The sequence below is a fragment of the Prionailurus bengalensis genome, chromosome B4, assembly GCF_016509475.1.
Source record: "Prionailurus bengalensis isolate Pbe53 chromosome B4, Fcat_Pben_1.1_paternal_pri, whole genome shotgun sequence".
Lineage (NCBI taxonomy): Eukaryota > Metazoa > Chordata > Mammalia > Carnivora > Felidae > Prionailurus > Prionailurus bengalensis.
In genome coordinates, this window is record NC_057358.1 from 124,438,647 (window position 1) to 124,460,858 (window position 22,212).

At 50.5% G+C, this 22,212-nt stretch overlaps 1 protein-coding gene and 1 long non-coding RNA gene across 3 annotated transcripts in view; one reads left to right on the top strand and one right to left on the bottom strand.

Annotated features, from left to right (window-relative positions):
• Nucleotides 1–230: 230 nt before the first annotated feature.
• On the bottom strand, nucleotides 231–21,757 carry LOC122472626. Its single transcript, XR_006294482.1, has 2 exons — nucleotides 12,069–21,757; nucleotides 231–295 (listed from the first exon to the last, which is right to left on the bottom strand). It is a non-coding gene; the product is annotated as an uncharacterized LOC122472626 (long non-coding RNA).
• CHST11 (carbohydrate sulfotransferase 11) overlaps nucleotides 6,731–22,212 on the top strand; it is a 263,396-nt gene continuing 247,914 nt past the window's right edge. The window contains exon 1 of one of the 2 annotated variants that reach the window (XM_043562377.1): nucleotides 6,731–7,375. In XM_043562377.1, coding sequence (XP_043418312.1) covers nucleotides 7,258–7,375 — 118 coding nt within the window. In that variant the 5' untranslated portion in view covers nucleotides 6,731–7,257. The remainder of the gene's footprint in view (nucleotides 7,376–22,212) is intronic. The other variant, XM_043562378.1, reaches the window with a different exon arrangement.

The following is a 22,212-nucleotide window of genomic DNA, read 5'->3' on the forward strand; positions in this document are numbered from 1 at the left end:
TCCCTTCTCTCTCTGCCCCTACCCTGCTTGTGCTCTCTCGCTCTCAAATAAGTAAACTTAAAAAAAAAAGGGTTCCTGTGAACTGTGATGAGGGCAGTTATGGTTCACATTTCTTTGATTATCCACTCAGGTCCTTAGTAAACGACATGGAAAGGGCCCGTCCGTTGAGGTTTTGTGCTGCTACAACCTCGTGTCTGTCGGTGGACCAAGGAGATGGCTGTTTTCTTTTGCCTCTGTTACCTCATGCAACGATACAGACGATGGGGCAACAAAACGCAGCGTCCCAGAGGATTTTCTAGGAGAAAAAGATGAAATCAGTTATGCTTTTCTGGCCTCATTTCTCGAACATCCTTGGAAACTTATCTATTATTAATGTCTTGAGGACTAAACCAATCACATGGGGATGATACCCTGATGTGGCATACTTTAATTGCACAACATGGGATAAAATGATAATAATATAACGTGATGCTGGGAACAACCGGATGGACATCTGTATGAACAAAGAATGAGCCTCCATGCTTTCCTCACACCAGACGCCAAAATTCTCCCAGCATAGGTCACAGACCCCAACGTAAGTGCTGAGACTATGTTGCTTCTCCCGTTAAACACAGGAGAAAATCTTGATGGCGTTCAGTTCGGCCAAGATTTCTCTCACAGAACACAATAACAGAAGCCATCAAAGAAGCACTTGATGAACCGGACTTCAGTTTTGAAAATGCTTGCTTTTCAAAAGCACAGTGAAGAAAACAAAAAGAAGGGGTGCGGCTCAGCTGGTTCAGGGTCTGACCCTTGGTCTCAGCTCAGGTCTTGATCTCGGGGTTGGGTGGTCAAGCTCCAGCCCCAGTGTGGAGCCCACTTAAAAAAAAAAAAAACAAAACGGAAAGAAAACAAAAAGGAAAGCAGACTGAAAACAGATTTATGCAAAACATGTGTCTGAAAATGGGCTCATATCCAGAATATAGGAAGAATTTAATATCACAACTGATAATAAGAAAAGAAATAACCGTTAAAAATGGGCAAGAGATTTGAACAGATATTGCACAACAGAAGATTTGTGAATGATTAAGAAGCGCATGGAAGGGGCGCCTGGGTGTTTCAGTCGGTTGAGCATCTGACTCTTGATTTCCGCTCAGGTCATGATCCCAGGGTTGTGGGATCAAGCCCCACATTGGGCTCTGTGCTGAGCGTGGAGTCTGCTTGGGATTCTCTCTCTCTCTCTCTCTCTCTCTCTCTGCCCTCCTCCCCCACTCTCTCTTAAAAAAAAAAAAGAAACACATGGAAAGATGTTTGGCATCACTAGTCATCACGGACAGGCAGTTAAGACTAACATGAGAGATCGTTACATAGTCCGGGTGGCTAAGGTTAAAAAGACTGACAGCACTATGTATTGAAGAGGATTTGAGGGATCTGGGGGCACAGCAGTCACTTTGGAGGAGAGGCAGGCCATGTCCTATAAAGGGTCCTAGTACGGGACCCCTGGGTGGCTCAGGCCATTGAGTGTCTGACTCTTGATCTCAATTCAGGTCTTCAGTCAGTGTTGTGAGTTCAAGCCCCATGCTGGGCTCCACGCTGGGCATGAAGCCTACTTAAAAAAAGCGTCCTAGGTATGTGCCCAGGATTAATGAAAACATTTGTTCGCATAAACACTTGCATGCAAATGTTCTTCGCAGTACTATTCATATTAGCTCAAAACTGGAAATAATGCAAATGTCTGTCAACCTCTGGACGGATGACTGCGGTATGAATCAACACTATGGAATACTACTCAGCAACGAAAAAGGAACTGCATATTAAGGTGAATATTCAAAATAATTTTGTTAAGTGGAAGAAGCCAGCCATGGCAGGCTACATAGAGCCATAGAATTCTAGAAAAGGCAAAACCGTGGTGGAAGAAAGATGATCCGTGGTTGCCTGGAGCGAGCATCTGGGCAGGAGACGGACGGCCGCGGGACGAGGGGGAACTGCCCGGACCCCGGAAATGTTCTGCATCCTGATCGCGGTGATGGAGCTTACATACCGTTTGTAGTTACCTAAACTCGGCAAACCATACACCTAAGAATGAATAGGTTTTATTTGTGTGTTAAAGCCGCGAGAAAAACATCAGAAAAAAAAAAAATTGATCTTTCTTGGCCCTCTTCAAATGTATTTTCTGCCTTGATATGATTTCTATTTTGAATTACATGTGGGAGTGAGAAATCGTAAAGTTTTCAGTGTCTTCATCTGGCCCCGGCACAAAAGCATCGGAGTCCCTTCTGGTCCTGCGTTGGTCACACTGGTCACCTGTCATCTGCTGCTCTTGTCCTCCAAGCTCCCTCAGGTCAGCGGCTCTGTGACTTTCATGCCATGCGTGGGGCCCTGGAATCCCTGGTGACACAGGGGCCACCATGCCAGGTTCCTGCTTCCCCTGGTACAGATTCCCTCTGCCTCCCAGGGCATAGGATGGGAGGGCACTCTTACCTCCCTTCAGGAATCTCCCCCAAAGCTCTCCCTTTTCTCCCTGGCATTCTCTCTCTCCTACTGTTACATTTTTCTGCAAGAAAAGCCTTTATCAAATCCCTCAGGCTGGGGAGGGGGTAGTAATGGCCCCCATCTGGAGGCAGGGGGTGAGGGGAGACATATCTAGTGCCTGGAACATGGCCCAGCCCGAGGGAGCCCTGCGAAGGGGGGCTTCCACTGCCACCAGCCCTGAGTCGGGCATGGGAGCGGGCAGAGGGAGCGAAGCCATCATACTGGAGCTGGAGAGCTTCCTTCCAGGTCATCTGGATGGGAGTTTGGGAGTCAGGCAGGGCCCCCTGGAAAGAGGAGCAGCTCAGGAACTGGTTTCTGTGCCACGCGTGGGTGGGGAGGGTGGGTGAGGCCATGCAGGGGGCACCGGGAATGGGGAGTGTCCTAGGGTCCATCGGCCCTCTTTCCCCCCGGAAGGGAAGGAGACGAGCCTCTGGGGCCCTAAACTGGGCAGAGGGCAAAGGTAGCATCAGAGAGTGAGCAGAATAATGGTGCGTATTTCTTTCCCCCACCCCTGTCTCCCTCCTCTTCTTCCTTGCTCTCTCCTTTTCTCCTTCTCTGTCTCTTCCCCTTCTCCCATCCCCTCTCTTCCTGTCTCTCATCCCCACCTTGGTCTAAAAAGCCTGCGAAGAAGAGTCTGCGCTCAGAGGCATGTCATGAGTAACCCACTTGTGTACTTGCGGTTTACCTACCTGTAGAAAATCTGCACCTAAGATCGCCACATGCTGTGGGCAAGTGGTTTTGATTCCGCTCTACAAATATTTACTGTGCTCTGGTTAACTGAGCGCACTTTGTGCCCGTGGTGCCAGAGAGATGCAAACGGGCAAGGCCAGTCCTCGGAGGAGCCAGTCTGGGGCCCCTGGCTGATGTTGGCAGAAGACAAGCCCCCCTTTCCCCAGGATACTAAAGAGCTCTCTGTCTGCCCTTGCCCTGGGCCCACTCCCCTCTCCGACCAAGTGCAGAAAGGGTCACGCCGCCAGTTGTGCAAGGTCTTAAGACAGTCCATTGAAGGCGTAGTCCACAGGAGCGAGGCAGAGCCCTGCCTGCAGGTATTGGAGGGCTTGGTAAATACCTGGCGGTTCACTGCTGACGGCACACGCAAGCTGGAATCGTGATTTCCCGTCTATTTTTCCCTCGCCTGTGAGTTTTCCAAGAGCATCCGTCCAAATAGAACTTGTCTCCTCAACACGTTTTTCAGGACCACACCAGCTTTTGAAACGGACAGGCCCCGGTTTCGTTTGCCTGTTGTTTTCGTCCGGAGAGTAAGTCTCAAGCCTAACGTTGCACCAGGGTTTAGCCAGGTCCCAGGATGAGTACAGTGCTGGTGTGCAAGAGCCCTCGGGGTAAAAGGGAATCAGAAACATAAGGGAAAAGGAGATCTGAAGAGCAACTGGGGGTTGCAGCCAGAAAGACTGTTCCCGAAATGCTTTAGGCTCTGACCTCCTCTGATGTGGACCAGTCTGTGAGCAGTTCTGGCCGATAGACGATGAGCAGAAGTGACGCGAGCTGCTTCTGCGTGCTTCGCTGAGTTGCCCGGGCGAGACCTCCCAGAGACGTCCTCTCCTCAGGCACTGCAACCAGCAGGGTTCCAGGCGGGGGCTGCTTCAGCCCCGTCCTCGAAAAATGCCACACGGACGGCTGCTGGCCCACAGCAGGCGTGGTGGAGTGAGCTGGAGTGAGGCGGGAGCCTTAAGCTTCCGAAATTGGGACTCGGTTTTCACTGCAGCCTAACCTGGCTTGTCCTGACTGCTACGTTGGGAAAACAAAAACCCCGATTTGACAGGCAGTCCTTGCTTCAAAGTTCAAAATATCACATCTTCTCCCTTCTCCTCAGTCTTATCAGTCAACACCGCGCTTTATCTGCTCAGTATGCAGCATGTAGCATGAGTGAAAGAGGTGACAAAGTTTTGTGAGACTAGCAACCTACAGAAAACGATGACTCTGCTCCACGTAGGGAAGTTTACAGTGTGATGAGGGAGACAAATAGAACCTTTTCCCTCCCCCCTAATGTGCATAATCACAGGCCATTAGCATTGACCTTCCCTGTGGACTTCAGAGGTGATCTAACCTAACTTTGTAGCCCAAGAAGGCATTACTTGTCCCTCTCTGACTTATCTGTACCTACCCAGTGCCAGTCATTAAGCTGAGGACTGGAGAGAGACAGAGGTGAGGAAAACCCAGCCTAGTGGGTACAGTGGCCCAAGAGTGGTTTGGACCTAGTGCTCAGAGCACCAAAGAGGAAAGAAGCTATTTCAGGCAAGACATCAGGGAAGGCTTCTTGGAAGAGGTGGTAGTTTACCTACATAGCCTTACCCCTCACTGTATGCTTGGGCCACTTCTTGACTGATTGTGGGAATGCAAAAATGGACGTTGGGCACGGCTCTCCACCTTCTCCACCATGTGGGCCAACTCAGCCCTCCATGACCCACCAGAGATGCACCTCTGATCTCTCCCTTGGCTCTGTGACTTCCCAGACTGCCTTATGCACGTCCGGACTTTCGTCCAAGTACAGTGTGGGCTCTGCCCTGGAAGGCCAGAGGCCAGGTGGGTGACCCCTCCCTGCTCTGTAAAACCGGGAGTGAAATGAGAGCCTGGCATTCTAGGCGAAGTGCGGCAAGTGCTTATCTAGCCACGCTCCCTGCAAAGAATCCCTGCCTTGGTTGGGGTGGGTGGCCATGTGTTCAACTCCCATTCCCAGGCTCCTGTGGGGAGAATCACTGAAGAGTGGCTTTGCCCCGGAGCCTGTTCAGCTCCACAGCCTTTAGCAAAGCAGCTCATTCACAAGTGACTACAAATTAATACAGTACAGACCAGTTACATAAATATCGTGCTGTCATTGATTATCTTCTGTAATCAAAGGCAAGGCTGCTGACTTTGTTACTTTCCCTATCACGCCGCTCTGGAGGAAAACTCTGGAGGTTTCACTGCATGTGTCTATTTACAAGTTGTGTCTCTGATGTATTGAGAAGAGGGTAATGCCCCTTGCATTCAGACCCAATAAGTATTTATCAAATGCCTATTATCTGAGTGGCATCGGAAGACATATTCTTATTTCATTATTGAGTTAATAGCAGTAATACTTTGATAATATGACACAAAAGTAGTCTTTACAATGACATCCCTCCCCCCCCCCCGTAAATATAATTGTTGGAATTTAAATAATCCTTTAACGTTAAAAAACCCAATGTAAACCTACAAGGAAAATAAAAAACTATGACAGCCCCTATCTCTTTGCTTACAGAAACCATGAAGGGCAGAAGAACAAGGTCTTCAATGTTGGGTAGTAGCTAAGTGGATCGTGGTAGTCGCCGATTTTCAAAAGTTAGAACGGGGTAGGTGAGCCACTGACGTCTGCACTATGAGCCTGTATCCACTCGATCGATTGTTAACCAACTTAAATGCATGGGGTTGGAAACTGTAAATTACTTCCCACAATGCAGGAAAACAACGCCATCTTTCCATTTACCTGCCAGTGCTAAGGCCGGCTGGATTTTTCCATCAGTTGTTTGAATTCGGCTGACGGTGACTTCGTGGGGGCCACCTCTCTCTTCCACCCTCTGGGACTCGTGTGCACTTGGGAGAATCTGGAGGGAGCTCTACCCTCGGGGAAGCCAGAGTTTTAAAATCCGCAAGCCAGTCCCTTTTGCCTTGTTGAGGGAGAGACTCTGCACAAATTCCCGGGAGAGCTCGGCGGTCGCCAGACCCCTGCGGGTAGTGCAGTTTCCCTAACCTTGACCCCCAAGTCAGCCGTTTCCAACGCCTTTCCAAAGCGTCGCTCGAGCCCGGGAGTGGTTTGAAAGAAAAAAAACGAAACCGCCCGTTTGAAGCTTCGGCTAAAGGGCACTCGCTCCCTGGGGGCTCAGGGGCAACTTCTCCATCACCTCGTCCAGGGATTTTAAACAATCGCGGACCACCGGCCCCCTTTACGCTCTCGGTGCCCGACTCGCTCCCTGCCACTTCCCTCCACGAACGCCGGCAGGAGTGGGTGGCAGCACCGAGGCGATTTGATTCGCATTTTCTTTTTTTCCTCCGGGTTTTGTCATGGAAACGCTGACACAACCTCCAGACGGCGGCCGAGCCCGGCCGGGGACTGAGGGCTTTTGGGACCCTGCGGGAGCGCGGCGCGCTCTCCGCACTCCCCGGGAAACAGCTGGACGCGACCAATTCCCGGGTAGGGGCGGGGGGAGCGCGACGCTCCGCCCCGGCGCTCCGGCCCCTCCCTCCTCCCGGCTCTCCGCGGGCGCCCTCCCCTCGCCGGGGGCTGAGAGTTGCATTTGGTAAAACCCAGCCCGGAATATATAGATCATTGGAGCGCAATGAAGTAGCCTTTGGAGCGGAGGGAGGGGGCCCGTCCGACAGCCACAGCGGCCAGCGCAGCAGCGGCGGCGGCGGCGGCACCACCAGCGCTCGCACCCCAGCCGCCCGGCCCGCGAGGAGGCAGCGGCGGCCGCCGGCGGGAGCGGAGGCGGCGGCGGGGAGGCGAAGAGGAGCAGCGGGAGGAGCAGGAGCGCGCAGCCGGCGGGTCCACGCATCTCGGCACTTCCAGAGCAACTCCGGCGCCTTCCGTACCCCTGCCCGGGGCTGGGGGCTCCGAGAGCGGCCGCGAAGCCCTCCTGATCGTCCCCCTCCCGAGCCCTGCCCAGCCCTTGCCCTGCGCCTCCCGGGCTCCGCTCCGCGCGGCAGGGTCCCGGCTCCTGCGCCCCGGGCGCGCCTCCCGGACACCCCGGTCCCCGCAGCCAGGACAAAGCCATGAAGCCGGCGCTGCTGGAAGTGATGAGGATGAACAGAATTTGCCGGATGGTGCTGGCCACTTGCTTGGGATCCTTTATCCTGGTCATCTTCTATTTCCAAAGTATGTTGCACCCAGGTAGGGGGCGCGTTAGCGTGGTTTTGTTGGATATTTTCTTCTCTCTCGCGCTCTCGCTCGCTCGCTGGCGCCTGGTTTCTGCCTATTCCAACCTTACCTCTTCTCCCTCAGCCACCTCGGGACTCCTTGCTGCCCGGACAGGACGAGTCGGGATGCAGAGGAGGAGAGAAGACGTGCTCTCTCTCCTCTTCTTCCTCCCGGCTCCAGGCTGGAGGATGGGAGCAAGGGGGAGCGTTTTTTTTTTTTTTTTCCTCCCTTTTTTCTTTGTGTCTCTTGTCTGTCTGTCTGCGAGGTAGCAGAGCAAGGTAGAGAGGTTGTGGGCAGCTGCTGACGTGGGGGGCCGGTTTGAAGAGAATGCAACTCCCCGCGGATGCAGCGATCCGTGGATGAAAGAGGCGCCGGGAGGCGGCCGCCCTGCGCCTGGGCGCGCTGCCTTTTCCTTGGGTTGGGGGCTTGGGGGCTAAGGGTGTGCGCTTCGGCGAGGTCGCCAGTCCCTGCTGGGGAGCCTGAGGCTCAGGCTCCCACGTGTCCGGGGCTCAGCGCCGCGCAGAGGTGTAGGGAGAGGCTTGGTGCCCCGCACTGCCTCTCCACTAGGTTGGGGAAGGGGCCAGGCGCCCCTTGTTTGCCCCCGGGGTCTGGCTCCTCATTGACCTTGCGGCTGGTGTCCTGGGGCTTCCTTCACCCCAACGGCTCTCCCGACCCTGCGCTGGTCATTGCTCCTGGGTCACGCCTTGGCCGCGGCAGTTTTGGAGGAAACTTTGGCCCGGTCCTGGACTGACCGTCAGGTTGCTTGCCCCTCTCCTGGGTTCCGAACATCTGAAGTCCCCCGGAGGGCCCCGGGGCGTGTGGCAGTGAGCCCCTCCCCCAGCCCTCTGTAGCTTAGGCAAGTTACACATCTGAAATCTGGACTGGGGGAGGATCGAGGCTCGCCCCTTCCAAAAGGCGCTAAGGAAAGTTTGGGACCTGGGGAGGGAGGGGCGCCCTCGAGCGCGGCGGCCGGGGGTTCACTGCTCGACCCCGAAGCCCAACAGGTACAAAAACCTTCCGAGGAGCCTTCCGGGTGACGCGGCTCGGCCCGGGGAGCCGTGGTATCCACACCCCCGCCTCACCCCCGGCCGGCTCCCACTGGGCCACATTGGCTCCGAAATCCTTTTCGCTTTCTTTCTTTTTCTTTTCTTTTCTTTTTTCTTTTTCTTTTTTTCTTTTTTTTTTTTTTTTTTTTTACGCCTCCGAGTTGCCTTTCTCAGTACAGCCACAGCAATAATTTGCTTTTATAATTGCAAGGAGGGAGTTGGAAACACATTTCCTTCCAGGGAAATGGGGTTGGTTTTTTTTCTCTTTTGCCTCCCGCGTTCTCCTTTCAGTGTGTATGTATCTAACACTTTCAGCAGACGCAGCCCCGAATTCTTCTAGCTTGCGTTTGGGTGGGTGGCAGAGGAATAAAGCTGTTCTTTCCATCAATCAGGCAGGGCTGCGGGTGTGAGATTCCTTGACAGCGTCGGGGACTGAGCGGCCCCTCTGCCCCGCTCGCCCTGGAGCAGTTGTTCAGGCGGCCAAGGATATGGCCTGACGCTACCACTGGTAACCTCAGGACATCCGAGCCAGCCTTGTAAAAGATGGCTTTTGTTTGCAGTTGGGTATTTTTAGTTTCATGTCAGCAAACTGCAGCCCTGTTTGTCTCCTCACCCAAACCGGTGGTTGGGAAACTTCTAAGGGAATTTAAAAATGGACCTCGCGTATGTTCTGGGCAGCCGGTGCGGTGGTTCCAGTGGGCAAGGCCAGACAGACAGCAGCATCCTGGAGGCCAGGCCAGACTCCGCCCCAGAGACTGGGGGACTGGGTGACGTGCAAGTGCACTGGGGCTCAACCAGTTTAAACAAAGGGCCCAGGGGTTTGGTCTAGACTTCAGATATGTGTTTAAGCCGCTTAAAATTTTGCCTGGACAGAACATGCCGGGTAATTGTCTGCAGAAATGCCAAGGACAGGACGGATATTAGTCTCCATGCGGAATGCACTTGAACTTCTCCGTACCTGTTAGTCGTCCAGGTACTGATAATACCCCCACTCGCCATGGTTTTCATGCAGCCGGTGCTTTTTCTTGTCTGAGAATTCGGAAATAACTTTCTAACCAGAGACACCAGGAAGAAGCTTGTCCTCTGCTCTCAGCCTTCGCTTCCCTTCCTGGCCCCATTTCCTTTTAAGAAATGGCATTTGCTTATTATTCTTATCTATGTGAGTGTTCTCTCCTGACATGTTTTCCCAGCCCATAGCAAGTTCCACTGTCCATACCTTCTATTGAGTGTGCGACTGAAGATGGTCCAATTGAGAGGTCTTCCTTATGTTGAATTACGTAGGGTTCCACGAAAACTCCGTGCCATCACTTTATTATGACATGGGCCATAAAAATATGCTTCGAAATCAATATTAAACATGTTCCTTTCTCCCCTCCTCCCCATCTTATTAAACTTCACGGTTGATGACAGCTCATGCTAAATCTTTTCTACTACTTTGAATTTCTTTAAAACTTAGCCGGATCTCTGCTTCTTTGAGGATTTGGGGTCATTGGTGGGATGATCCTTTGGCCTGGCTGTGCAGTTTCAGTCTTGAAAGATCACCCGGGGAGAGGCATAAGGGACCACGCCATGGCACAGATTGTTGCTAAAAATTTGGAGCCCTCCGGTAGGAGTTCCACATTCCTGTATCTGAAATAGAAAAATAGTATTCCGAAAGAAATGGATTCCGGGCTTCATCGGTACCTTGAGAACACCTGGAGTGTGAGAGGTGGGGGAGAAAAAAGAAAGGAGACAGCTGGCGATGGGAGGGCTGGCTGTCTCTCCCTCGGATTCTAATCTGGGGCCCATTGTCTTCTGTACTTTTCTAGTTCCCAAGCAATTCATAAACTTGAGTAGCTGATCTTTAATTTGGTTGGAGGGTTCAGGAGAAGTGGGCCTTGTCAGTAAGGCAGCTTTCTTTAGATCTCTGACATCTGAGTTATAGTCCTTGTTTATGTCAGGTTTGTTTTTTTTTTTAACGTCTTTTTTTTTTTTTTTTTTAAGAGAGAGAGTGTGTGCACAGCTTGTGCATGAGTGGGGAGAGGGCAGAGGGAGAGAGAGAGAGAGAGAGAGAGAGAGAGAGAGAATCTTAAGCACGCTCCATGCTTAGCTCAGAGGCTGATGGGGGGGGGGGGTGTGCTTGGTCCCATGACGGTGGGATCCTGACCTGAGCCAACATCAAGGGTATGGTGTTCAACCGACTGAACCACCCCGGTGCCCCATGATTTTATTTTTCAGTCATCTCTACACCCAGTGTGGGGCTTGAATTTACAACCCCACGATCAAGAGTCCCGCACGCTCTACCGACTGAGCCAGCCAGGCACCCTGGGATCAGGTTTTAGCCCCATCCTAATCCCAGTGTTTTACGCAGTGCCTGACACATAGTAGGTTCCCAATAAAATAATTGCTGGGGAAAAGCACGAATAGCTCAGCTCCAGAAGACCCGCTTCTCTGGTTTTCAGGAACGTTATCAAGCCTTGCCGACAATGCTGTGTCTGTGAGCCTGGGTCCGTGTGGTGGGCACCCTTCCCTGCCTTCCTGGTCTCTGAGAGCCCCCGCACACATGGATTTGGTTTAAGTCTTTGTACCCCAGGTGGAGCATTCCCCGCGGCCTAGATTTGCTGGCCCGAGGTCCCGAGGTATGAGGCAGTTGGGGCACTGCTCGGTGTCCTGGGTACTGGGGGAGCTTGGCCTCCATTAGCCACTGACTCAAAGAAACCCGTCCACAGGACAAACCCCTTTTGTGGGTGTGAGCAGCCCCTGAAGTGGGTGAGGACGGAACCACATGCTAGCGGTTTCTGCACACATTCGAGTCCATCAGCAAATGCGTGTAAACGTGCGTCCTGTACAGTAAACTGTCTTGCCTACCTGCCCCGGACAGCTGGGCTTTGATGGAGCTGTGCTCTGCAAGGCAAAGCGGAGGAGGCCCCCGGGGCTGCATTTGTGCCCAGCGTGTGAAGAGAGTTCCTCCGAACCTTCCTTTTGTGTGCTCCCTAGGATTGTGGTTTTGTTCGAAATCTCCTGTTCAAAGAAGAGAAGCCTGCGGAGGAGAAAGCCTTTTCTCTCTTTCTCTTCCTCTCTTTTTTTTCCTCCTGCCGTATGTTTACTTTCACTGTTGCCTGGGATTTCTTTGCCTTGGTCGAAGGTATTGAAAGATTATACCCTTTATTTAAAGACTTCTTGGGTTACCCCTTTGTACTTGTACTTGATTAGATTGAATGTGCAGTGCTTCTGTGTTATGATTTTAATCTAATTGTAAACATAATATGTGCTCATTTTAGGAAATTTAGGAAGTGTAGAAGAGAAACCATCATTTAGTATTCCACCACCCAGAGGCAACAGGTGCTTTATTCTATGTATTATAGAATATATATGTTAAAAAAAAGTTGAGATTATATCATGCCTTTTGTACCTGTTTTGATGTATTTTAGACAAGTGCATCATTATGGTGACTAGTTATTATGTTTAAAGACAACATTTAACCTCAACCTTTTTAATCTATAGATTTGCATATGTCTCTGCCGTCCCCCCCCCGCCCCCCGCCCCACTTTGCAGGATGTCAGTCCTGTATCATTTTTATTACTTTTTTTTAAACTGCACACGAATCTTTTTGCTTATACATGAAATGAATTTGGACTCACCGGTTTGTAGGGCCGGTTCTTAGGTTATCTCTCTGGCGTTTCCTTTTGCAAAGGCAGCAGGAGGGTCTCAAATAGGAGACTGTTATGAATCCTGAAAGCAGCATTAAATAACTGAAGGCTAAGACCTGTCCAGTATGGGGACTCCCTTTGGTGGTTGAAACGTTTGCACCTCGGTGAGGCATTGTCATGGCCGCATTAAGAGGAGACAGATACACTTAGGCAGTTTCCTCCAACAGTTACAGCCAGTGCTCAGGAGCTCTCATTTTGTTGCTTTCGGAAATAAAAGTGGTGGTCAGCGGAGGGGTGGCTGGAGATGTCCGTGGGGCAGGGGACGTGGGGATCCATCCTGCAGCAGTGGGGGCCGCGGTTTAGATTTATCTGGTTGGAAAGCCATTTTGCTCCTGACCAGCTCTATCAGCACAGCCGTTTAAAAACAGGAAGTCAAACACTTACAAGTTCAGGCCCCACCCTTTCCCCCCTCTTAAAATCCACCCACAAGACCCACCTCCTTAACCTGGGGAGGGTAGGTGAAAAAGGCCTTGTGAAAGTCATCGCCAGCAGGCATGTACGTCCAAATTCTTGGAAAAACCAGCATTGTTTTGCGTACTCATCTTTTTCTTTTTCGTTTCTTTTCTCTTGAATGTCGAGACCCTGTCTTTATCACAAGTGAAGAGGAAGGCACATCTTCCTCTGAGGTCCTTGAATAGTCTGATCTATCAATTAAAAATTCCCGGAAGCTTATTTGACGCATCTGAGATCAAATATGATTGATCAGAATTTACAAGCTGAGTTGTGCCTTTTTTTTTTTTTTCTCTGTCTCTTGTCTTTCTCTCTTCTACTCGGTGCCAGGCCCTGGAGGTGGGTCTAGGCACTTGGGGGACTCAGTATGGATTTTGGCCCCCAGGGAACTTACAGCCAGACGTGAAGCAAATGCAGAAGTAAAAAAAAAAAAAAAAAAAAAAAGTAGGCCTGTCAGGTGGTGTGGAGAAAAACAAAGCAGGGAGAGATAGATGGGGGGCGGGGCTTGCAATTGAATATAAAGGTAATTAGGGAATGCCACTGGTGGGATGACCTTGGAGAGCAGAGACCTCAGGGAAGGGAAGGAGCCATCCACGTGTCCATCCCAGGGAGAATGTCCCAGGCATAGAGGAGCAGAGGCCTGCCCCTGAGGTGGGAACTTGCCAGACAGGCAGCACTGAGTGTTCAAAGCAGAGGGAAGGGGCCGGAGCAGAGTCTGCTGCGGGGCCTGGGGCAGGCTGGGCGGGAGGTGAGGAAGCTTCTTACTTGCACCTTTATCTTTGGGCAGCTGGTCCTGAGCTTTGGTAAAGGGGTCACTGCACTAATCCCGTTTCTCCTCACCCCGCCCCCCCCCCCCCCCCCACTAGACCACAAAGTGGTAAAAGAGATTTGAGAAACATTTTAACGGAACTGGTGTTGGGAAAGTCTTCAACAAAACGTTCGGGGTGCGATCCATGGCATTCATGACTACAAAGCGCGGTCGCACCCTGACTTCTGCGGGCACTCAGTCAGGGCGTAGAGAGGGACTGGGTTGGGGGCTTGGTGATTTGGACGTGGAAGGCCTGGGTCCTGGGGCGGGGCTCCTCTGCTCCCTAACCCCATCAATTACCGTATTCCCTCCATTCCGAGAGACTCATTTTTTTTCGCAATTTCGTAGCGATGAACTTTGACGGTGTCGTCATCGATGGCTTCTTGGCACCGTGCCATGCTTCTGTGGCCAGGCTTGTTCTTTCTCATTGGGACACAGAGTGGCCATTGTCTTAGAGTTGATGCCCTCGGAGGCGGCCACCTCTGTAAATTGGGAAGGTACTTTTTGCAAACCACGGCACACCCTGTGACCTTAGTAAGGTGATGGGAAAGGGCATCCCCCTAAGACGCAGGCTCCAGGTGAGGGCCCAGAAGTGCCTGATCAGCCCTGACTGTGGGCTTCGTGAAGGCTTGGCCAGCACGTAGGCCCATAAGCCTTTTCTGCTCTTCCTGGGGGAGCTCGTGCCCATTTTCAGAGGCTTGGGGCTTGCAGTTCATATCTCTCTTACGTTAACTGATAGGGGTCGGGAAGAGCCCGAATGGGAAGGGTGGAGAAGTGACTTATTTAACCCGGGGCTCGACCCTGGAAGTTCCAACAGAAATAGGTGTAGACGTTTCTTGGGGAGACTATCACAGTGTGAATTTTAGTTTCTTTCATGGCCACTGAGCTCACGTGGCCTTTATAATTTCTCTGGCCCTTTAGAAATGTGGTTGTTTGTTCGCGTGCATGCCTTCTTCTTTAGATTTATCAGGGCACAGATTCTGTCTCTGAGGTTGGCCCAGAGGTCCTTCGGAAACATTTCAAGAGTAAACATTTCAAGAGTAAACAAGAGTAAACATTTCATCTCAAAGACACCTGTTCCCTCCTGTCCCCTCCTTACCTGAATGTCTAGAGCCCAGAGGGAAGAGCTGGGCTGCTTTGCCAGGCCCAGACAGCTTCCGGGCGGTCTCTTCCATTTGTCCTCTAAATCTCTCTGCTCTCCTGCTCTCCTAGGATTCGGAGTTCAGAGCTGGAACTAAAAAATGGTCTAAGTATTTTAAGCAGAGGGTATTTAATGGAGGGGATCTGGTGCTTATGAAATTGCTGGGGGCAGCTGGAGGCATAGGGCTCTCCGCTGAGCCTGCAGGAAGGAGCCCCAGTTGATAGTACATGTAATTATTTGTGAACAAATCTATATTGGCTGCTCCAAACCGACCCCCCAGGAGTGCAGCTGTCTGTCTCCAAGACTGTCCCGGAACTCCTGAGTCTGAGAACAAACTGAGGCTACTGAGAACCAGGGGTCAGAAATCCTGGTTCCAGAGTTGGAATGATTCCCCACTGCAGCTGCCTCTTGACACCCAGAAGGACAGAGGGAGGACCTTGTAATGCTGTTGTAATGCTCTCCTGTCCCCATCACCACATTAGCCTGCGAAAAACCGCCCAGAAGGCAGGAAGTTGGTCTCTGCCTCATGTCTTTTTTTTTTTAAAGTATATGTATGTATGTATGTATTTAGAGAGAATGCAAGTGGGGGAGGAGCAGAGAGAGAGAGAGAGAGAGAGAGAGAGAGAATCCCAAGCAGTCTCTACACCGTCATCGTCGAGCCCAGTGTAGGGCTCGAACTCACGAACTGTGAGATCATGACCTGAGCTGAAACCAAGAGTCAGATGCTCCTCCAACTGAGCCATTCAGGTGCCCCTCACGTCTGCTTTCTAAGTCTTGAGTGAGTGTTTCTGTTTGGGGAAACCAAATTCACAGCCAGAACCCTGGCTTCAAGAAAGCCTGGCCAAGTATGGCTTTTGCAGTGTAAGAAGGCCTTCTAGAAGAAGGGGTAGTGGAATGGATGATGAGCAAACATCTACAGTAGTCCACCACACATTGGTACACTGTTGGTGAAGCATCCTTGAGGAGTCATTCCCAATGTTTTGTTTATAGATAATTTATATGTATTACCACCATCATCTAAATATCCAGCATGAGGATATTTCTAAACTTTCTACGAGTAGTGATTGTAAAACCACAAGTTCATTATCCTCTGGTTAATTCTGTTGGCCGACACCTTGTGCACTCTGATTCTGCCGTCCTTTTTACCTTGTAACGTGGCAGATGGAGACTCAGAGGAGTGTGTGTGCATTGTGAGTATTTGTGCGCTGTGGTTTCTTGGCGGGGATCTTTCTAAGCCTTCATTCCATTTTGTGAGGCTTGGTTTAGGTGAAAGTAGATAATATAATCTGTACACCTACTTACGATTCGTTGTAAATGGCGAGCCATGAAATATGCTGGAGCAATGAGATCACGGAAACAGCCACAGAGTCCCTTCACTTTGTGGCTCTCCATCGTCCTCCTCATGACACCAGTGTTTCTTTTTTTTCTGTAGAGAGAGAGAGAGAGAGAAAGAGAGAGAGAGAGATTGAGCGGGGGAGAGGGGCAGAGGGAGAGGGAGAGAGAGAGTCTAAAGCAGACTCCACACTCAGCACAGAGCCCGATGTGGGGCTCTATCCCACAACCCCTGAGCCGAAATCAAAGGTCAGACACTGAATCACCTGAGCCACCCAGGCACCCTCACCTGTGTTTCACAAAAGGCATGTTAAGTTGTTATGATGGGTTACGTGGAAGTGTTTGTGTTGATTTCTATTTTCAACATTAAAGTTCTTTTTTTAGACTAAATATGAATGAAAGACGTAACGTTGCCTTCCCAGGGCCCTAGTGTCCACTAGACTTTGGAACTCCAGGTCTGGACTTGTCGCGAGTATAACCCGTGACTGCTAGGCCCGCCACAGCCAACTTTGGGTCAGGGTGCTAGTAACCTCGTGCTTGGTCTGGTAGTGGGGAGTCCGAGTCTGACTGTAGGTAAGGAGGACAGGTAGCACTAAGATCTCCAGTATCACCTGAAGTTCGTTTCTGACTCCGGCAGGTTCGGGTAGGGATAAAGAAACCTGGTAATGTGGGTGTTGAAGTCCATTTCAGTCTTGTGAGTGGTTATCCTAAACGCCTCGGGAAGAAAACCCACAAAGGCAACTCAAGTTGAAACAGGCTGGTGACTGGGCTTCTGCCTGAAGCTGTTAACTTCAAAGAATCCTAGAAGGGGGAAGACACAAAGGCCCCTCCAAGGGAGTATTGTCATATCATGCTTTACATCTCTTAACGGTTGACGCATTTTCCCTTTATTGTCATCGTCCGTGGTCCTTCGCTGTAGAGAAAAGAGCACAGAATTTGCGGTGTAGAGACCAGCTTTTGGACCTTGGCCACCTACTATATCCACTGGACATCACTCAAGATGTTTTTGTTGAATGCTTGTTAAGCGTTAGGCTTTGTTCGGGGGCTGGAGATATGACAGGGACACAGACAAAAATGCATGTCCTCGCCATACATTCTCCTCGGGGAAGACGCAATAACCAAATGCATGTTTAAAACGTAGAGTATGTTTGATGATGACAAGTGCTAGAGAAGGGCAGTAAGGCAAGGAAGGAGGATATGAAACCGAAGCAGCCTGGGGACTGCAGTTTGCAGTAGGGATGCCCAGATGAGGCCTCCCTGAGAAAGTGGCTTTCTTTAAAGATAGAAGGAGATGAGCCAGGGAAATAATACAGGTATTTATTGAGTACTAGTTCTGAAGGTCGACCTGGGCCAGGTATTTAATATGTTATCTCGCAGAACTTACAAGGTACACACGGTTATTATCATCACATGTTATAAGGGGGCAAACTGAGGCATAGAGAATATCACTCATCCGAGGTCACATTGAGAGGACTGAGGCGCCATGGCTGTCTAAGATCTGTTGCTTCGGATATCTAGTAGGGGCTCTCTGTTGGGGGTTGTCCCCTCCCCCACGTTTGGAAATGTGTCGGGATGCTCTTGATTGTCTCTAGGACTGATGACGTCAGTCTTGTTGGCAGGGCTAAGGATGCTAGACATCCTGCAAAGGATGGAATCTTTCCGCCCATCAGAGTCATCTTGCCCCAATGCCAATAATGCTTCTCCTTGAGAAATTCCTCAAGACTCTCCAGGCTTGAACAGCATCTGGCGTAGTACCTGGCCACACCCCACAACTTGGGCAAGCGCCCGGCAAATTATAGCCACTTAATAATGGATTGAAAGACCGAGTGAAAGTCGTAGCCTCAGAGATTTGGTCCCCTCCTTTGCCAAGTGAAGGTAGTAATATTACCTCTCCAACCTCGTGGTGGGGGTGAGGATTAAATGAGAAACTAGATGGGAAAATGCCTTGAAAATGGATGCAGACACTGTGCACACAGATTGTTAGAGTAAATGCACTGTGGTTTCTCATTCTGAGATATTAATCTTCACGTTTACAAAAATGCTGTTGTATTTCATTCTGTTTGATACCTGAGCAGGTGTTTATCCGTTCCTTACGTCTGCCCTGCACTGTGAGGTTTACTAAGAGGGTCCTGCTTCCAGACTGCTGTATCTTCTTTCTTTTTTTTTTTTTTTAAAGTTTATTTATTTATTTTGAGAGAGACAGAGTGAGTGGGTGAGGGGCAGAGAGAGAGGGAGAATCTCCAGCAGGCTCTGAGCTGAGAGCGTGGGGCTTATGAACCTTGCGATCATGACCTGAGCCAAAATCAAGAGTTGGACACTTAACCGACTGAGCCACCACCCAGGGGCCCCTGAGTATCTCCTTTCCGTCTGCACTAACCCCCCTGTCTGCTGTTGCCGGCTCACCTCCCCGCCAAGGCCAAAACTGAGCTCTGCCTCGGTGGCGCATTTTACAAAAGCAGAGTTTATTTGGTGAAAACTCAGCCTTGTGGTTTCATGCTGCATGCAGAGGCCATGGCTTTCCCCCACCGACCAACCCCTCAGGTTCTCATTAACTTTAAAAGGTGGCGTTTGAAAAATAAAACACAGGGCACTGTCAGTGCCATTTCTGAAAGCTGAACTCAGGAGGATAAAAAGTTTTGGAAAAATAGCCGTTGTTCAGTGGCAGCCCTTGGGTGAGCCGAGGTTGGGTGGCTTAATGCACAGGACAGAATCGATTGGCCTTTGTCACCACACTTGAACCTGTTGTGTGCAGAGGAGGACCGTATGGCTTCTTCTCGCACAGGGACCAGTCACCCTCAGCTAGCCTGGTGGAGCTAACCCTGGGGGATGGCATTCATAGTGGGGGCAGAGGCCCTCTCTGCCGTGGTCACCAGAGAAGGTGCTGAAATTTAGTTCAAAGGCTGTAATCCTGATTTGGGCGAGGCCAAGGTGTATTTGGTGCCCTTCCCTGCCCCACCCCTCACTTTCCTGGAGACAGTCCCCCGGGGCTTGATAGCCACGGGGTAGGGGTGGGGGTCCATCAATGCTCGGGGTTCTTTACAAGTTGAAGAGTCTATCTTTTTAGGCACTGGACCCTCCAAATGAACTTTCCACCTCACCCGACTATTGATTTAGATTAGTGGTTCTCAGCTGGGAACAATTTTGCTCCCTTCTCTCTCCCACTGCAAGGGACCTTTCACAATGTCTGGAGAGAATTTGGTTGTCACACCTGGGGGCAGGGGTGTCCTACTGGCATCTAGTGGGGAGAAGCCAGAAATGCTGTTAAACATCCTACATGTGCCGGATGCCTCCTCCCCCCCCCCCCCACTCCCTGCTCCCCACCAACAAAGACTAATCCAACCCACAGTGGCAATAGCTGGGACACTCTTATTTAGATTCTGTAGTTTCTTGATGCCTTATTAAGAACAACACACACTCACACTCACAGCATAAGTAAGTGCTCACTTGCTGAGTACCTACTACGTGTCAGCGTGCTAACTGCTTTACTTGGATTATCACCGTTAATCTTTGCGATCTTGTGAGCGTTTCCCAGTTCCGTTGTACAGATGAGCAATGCTCGCCGTTACGCTCCGTTTACCTGTTCTTGCTTTCAGCTAATTAGGTCAGGAGGTAATTTGTTTATAAGGACCTTCCGCTCAGCTGCAGACTCTAAGCGGAACATTCAGTGATAGCCTCTTCTCTTCTTACCCTACACTCTATCCCGGGGTGAGCTCATCCCCTCTTGGGACCCGTGCTGTCAGCTGTGTTCAGGTGACACTTCTCACTTCAACTTGGATGTATCCTGAGGTCAAAGTGCAGTTCATATGTTACCTCCCGTGTAAAATCTTCATCTGCCCTCTCGGTCAGATGAAGGAGGTGGACGGCCTTCCTCTGCGCCCCGTGGTACTTTGTGCGTGCGCACTTCTGTTATTACACACTCTGGCGTATTGGGTCATCGAGGGCAGGCTGTGTCTTGTGCAGCCCAGTACCTCAACATCTGACTAGAGCCTGGTGCGGAGAAGTTGTCCCAGGCCGTTCAGGCCGCTGCCACAAAGTGCCACGGACTGGGTGGCTTGTAAACAACTAGAATTAACTCCTCACAGCGCTGGAGGCTGGAAGCTTAAGAGCAGGGTGGCAGGATGATTGGGTGATGGACCTCTTCTGGGGCATAGACTTCTCGTTGTAGTTCCACGTGGCGGAAGGGGTGAGGCAGCTCCCTGGGGCCTTCTGGAAAGGCACCAATCCCATTCACGAGGGCCCCATCCTCATGACCTAATCACCTTCAAGGGCTCCACCTCCTAATGTCATCACCTCGGGCATATGTTTCCAATGTATGACTTTTGGCGGGACGACACAAACATTGGGACCATAGCAATAGTCACTCAGTCAATATTTATTGAAAGAATGAAGACATTGATGCCGATTGGTAAACAAGAAGAAAATCCCGCTAGTGAAGGTGGTGAGTGTGGAGTTTTCAGCCATTGTCGTGGCCGATTAGGTTTTCAGTTTGTGCAGTGAGTGAGCAGTCATGGAAGAGAGCAAAGAACAATTCATTTAGCAACTCATTTAACGATTCATTTGGCTAGGTGTAGACCCAGCCAAAAAATGAGCAACTTTTGAAGACGTGGTTGTTAGGTACCGTAGCCACGATGGTAAACCGGTATGTCCCGGGAAGGGATCTGCTGGTTCACCCGGAATGGGAGAGCGCCTGGAACAGGACCTTTCTAGGACAGCATTGTCCAGCCAGAATATACTGTCAGCTATGTGTGTAACTTTAAATTTCCCCGTAACCACATTGAAACAAAGTAAAGAAACAGAAAAAAATAAACAGGTGAAATTAATATCTAAAGAATCCTTTTAACAAGCAATGAATATTACAAATTACTGAGATCTTATGTTTTTGCACTAAGTCTCTGCGCTAAGTGTGTATTTTATGTTTACAACACATCCCGATTCGGACTAGCCTCATTCCACGTGTTTGTGGCTTCCACATTGGCTAGTGCTACTCTGAAGGGTTAGAACGCCCCTTTCCCCTTTATTTAAGGCATGTTTTACTTCCTGGGTTTAAGCTGTACCCTCTGGAACTCTAGGTGTTAAATAAGAGATGTTAGCTGTGGAATCAGATATGCGTCATTCAAGTCATTTCAGGCCTCTAAAATACCTGGAGTCTTCTGGTCAAATGCCGCCTGAACCTTGACCTTCCTAGTGAGATCCTAACAAACTCTGTAATGTAGAGAGAGAAGGTTATCAACTCCATTCCACAGATGAGGCAGTGGAAACTCAGAGGGGTTCAGGGAATTGCTTACGTTTGGTTTGAAATGATTCTAACGCAAACGTCTGAGTGCAAAGGCGGGCCCAACATTCATTCTGTTGGGGTGGACAGAATGCACATGATGAACTGTCTATGGGGCCAAATGTGGTTAGGGTTACAAAGAGAGACAAACAGCTCAGGACAGGGTGGGGGGATTGTTGATTTAGAGTGGGGGTGTTGAGGAGAGCTTCATAGGAGAGGTGGTGTTTGTTGTGCCCAGAAGGATGAGTAAGAGAATTGCTAGGGAATATGAGAGAAGGGGAGGAAAGACATTCCAGGTGAGTGAGGGCACTCACCAAATCAGAACAGGGGTGAGGTGGGAAGGAGAGTGATGTCTGGGAACACAGGAGGCTCCAGGGTGGAGAGGTGAGTCGACACTGGACTTGGAGGGCTCTGAAGGCTCTCAAGTTTGAACTTTGTTCTTGGGACCTGGGAGCCATAGAAGGTTGAAGGTCTCTTGTTTTTCAGATGATGAAATTCAAGCTCCATTTAATTAAACTCTTTGGTTTCATTTGAAGGGCAGAAGTTTTCAATGCACTTTCTCAAATGAACTCGGGCCATTTTGAAGTCGTTTCTATTATTATCATTAATGGGAGGTAGGAAGATTATTCATGAATGTCTCAAGTGCGAAGTAAAGAATAGCTTAAAAGCACTCTGTGATGGGATTTAAAACTCCGCTGTTTGCTTTGCTCGTGCCAAAATTATAGGCCGTGAAGGTTAAGTTTCAGTCTCTCAGTTGCTAATGGTGCCCTGGGTTCACTCTGAGAGGCCCTGGAAGAAGCAGTAGGAGAAAGGGAAAGTGTGTAAATAGTCACAGGGAGAATTTCTCCCTCCAGTGTGAGCCCCTGGGTCTGTCTGGGGTCAGGATGCAGCTGTGGGCGGTCCTAGAGAGGCAGTGTAGACTGGAGAATCAAATGGGCCGCTTCCCCCTGGGAGCCAAGGCGCAGGGGTCAGGCTCCCCGCCCCCCCCCCCCCCCAACCAGGAGACTTGCCCTGTGGGCTGTGTGTGGGGTCCGGTTTCATTGTCCCCCTGAGAGATGCTACCCTTAGTAAT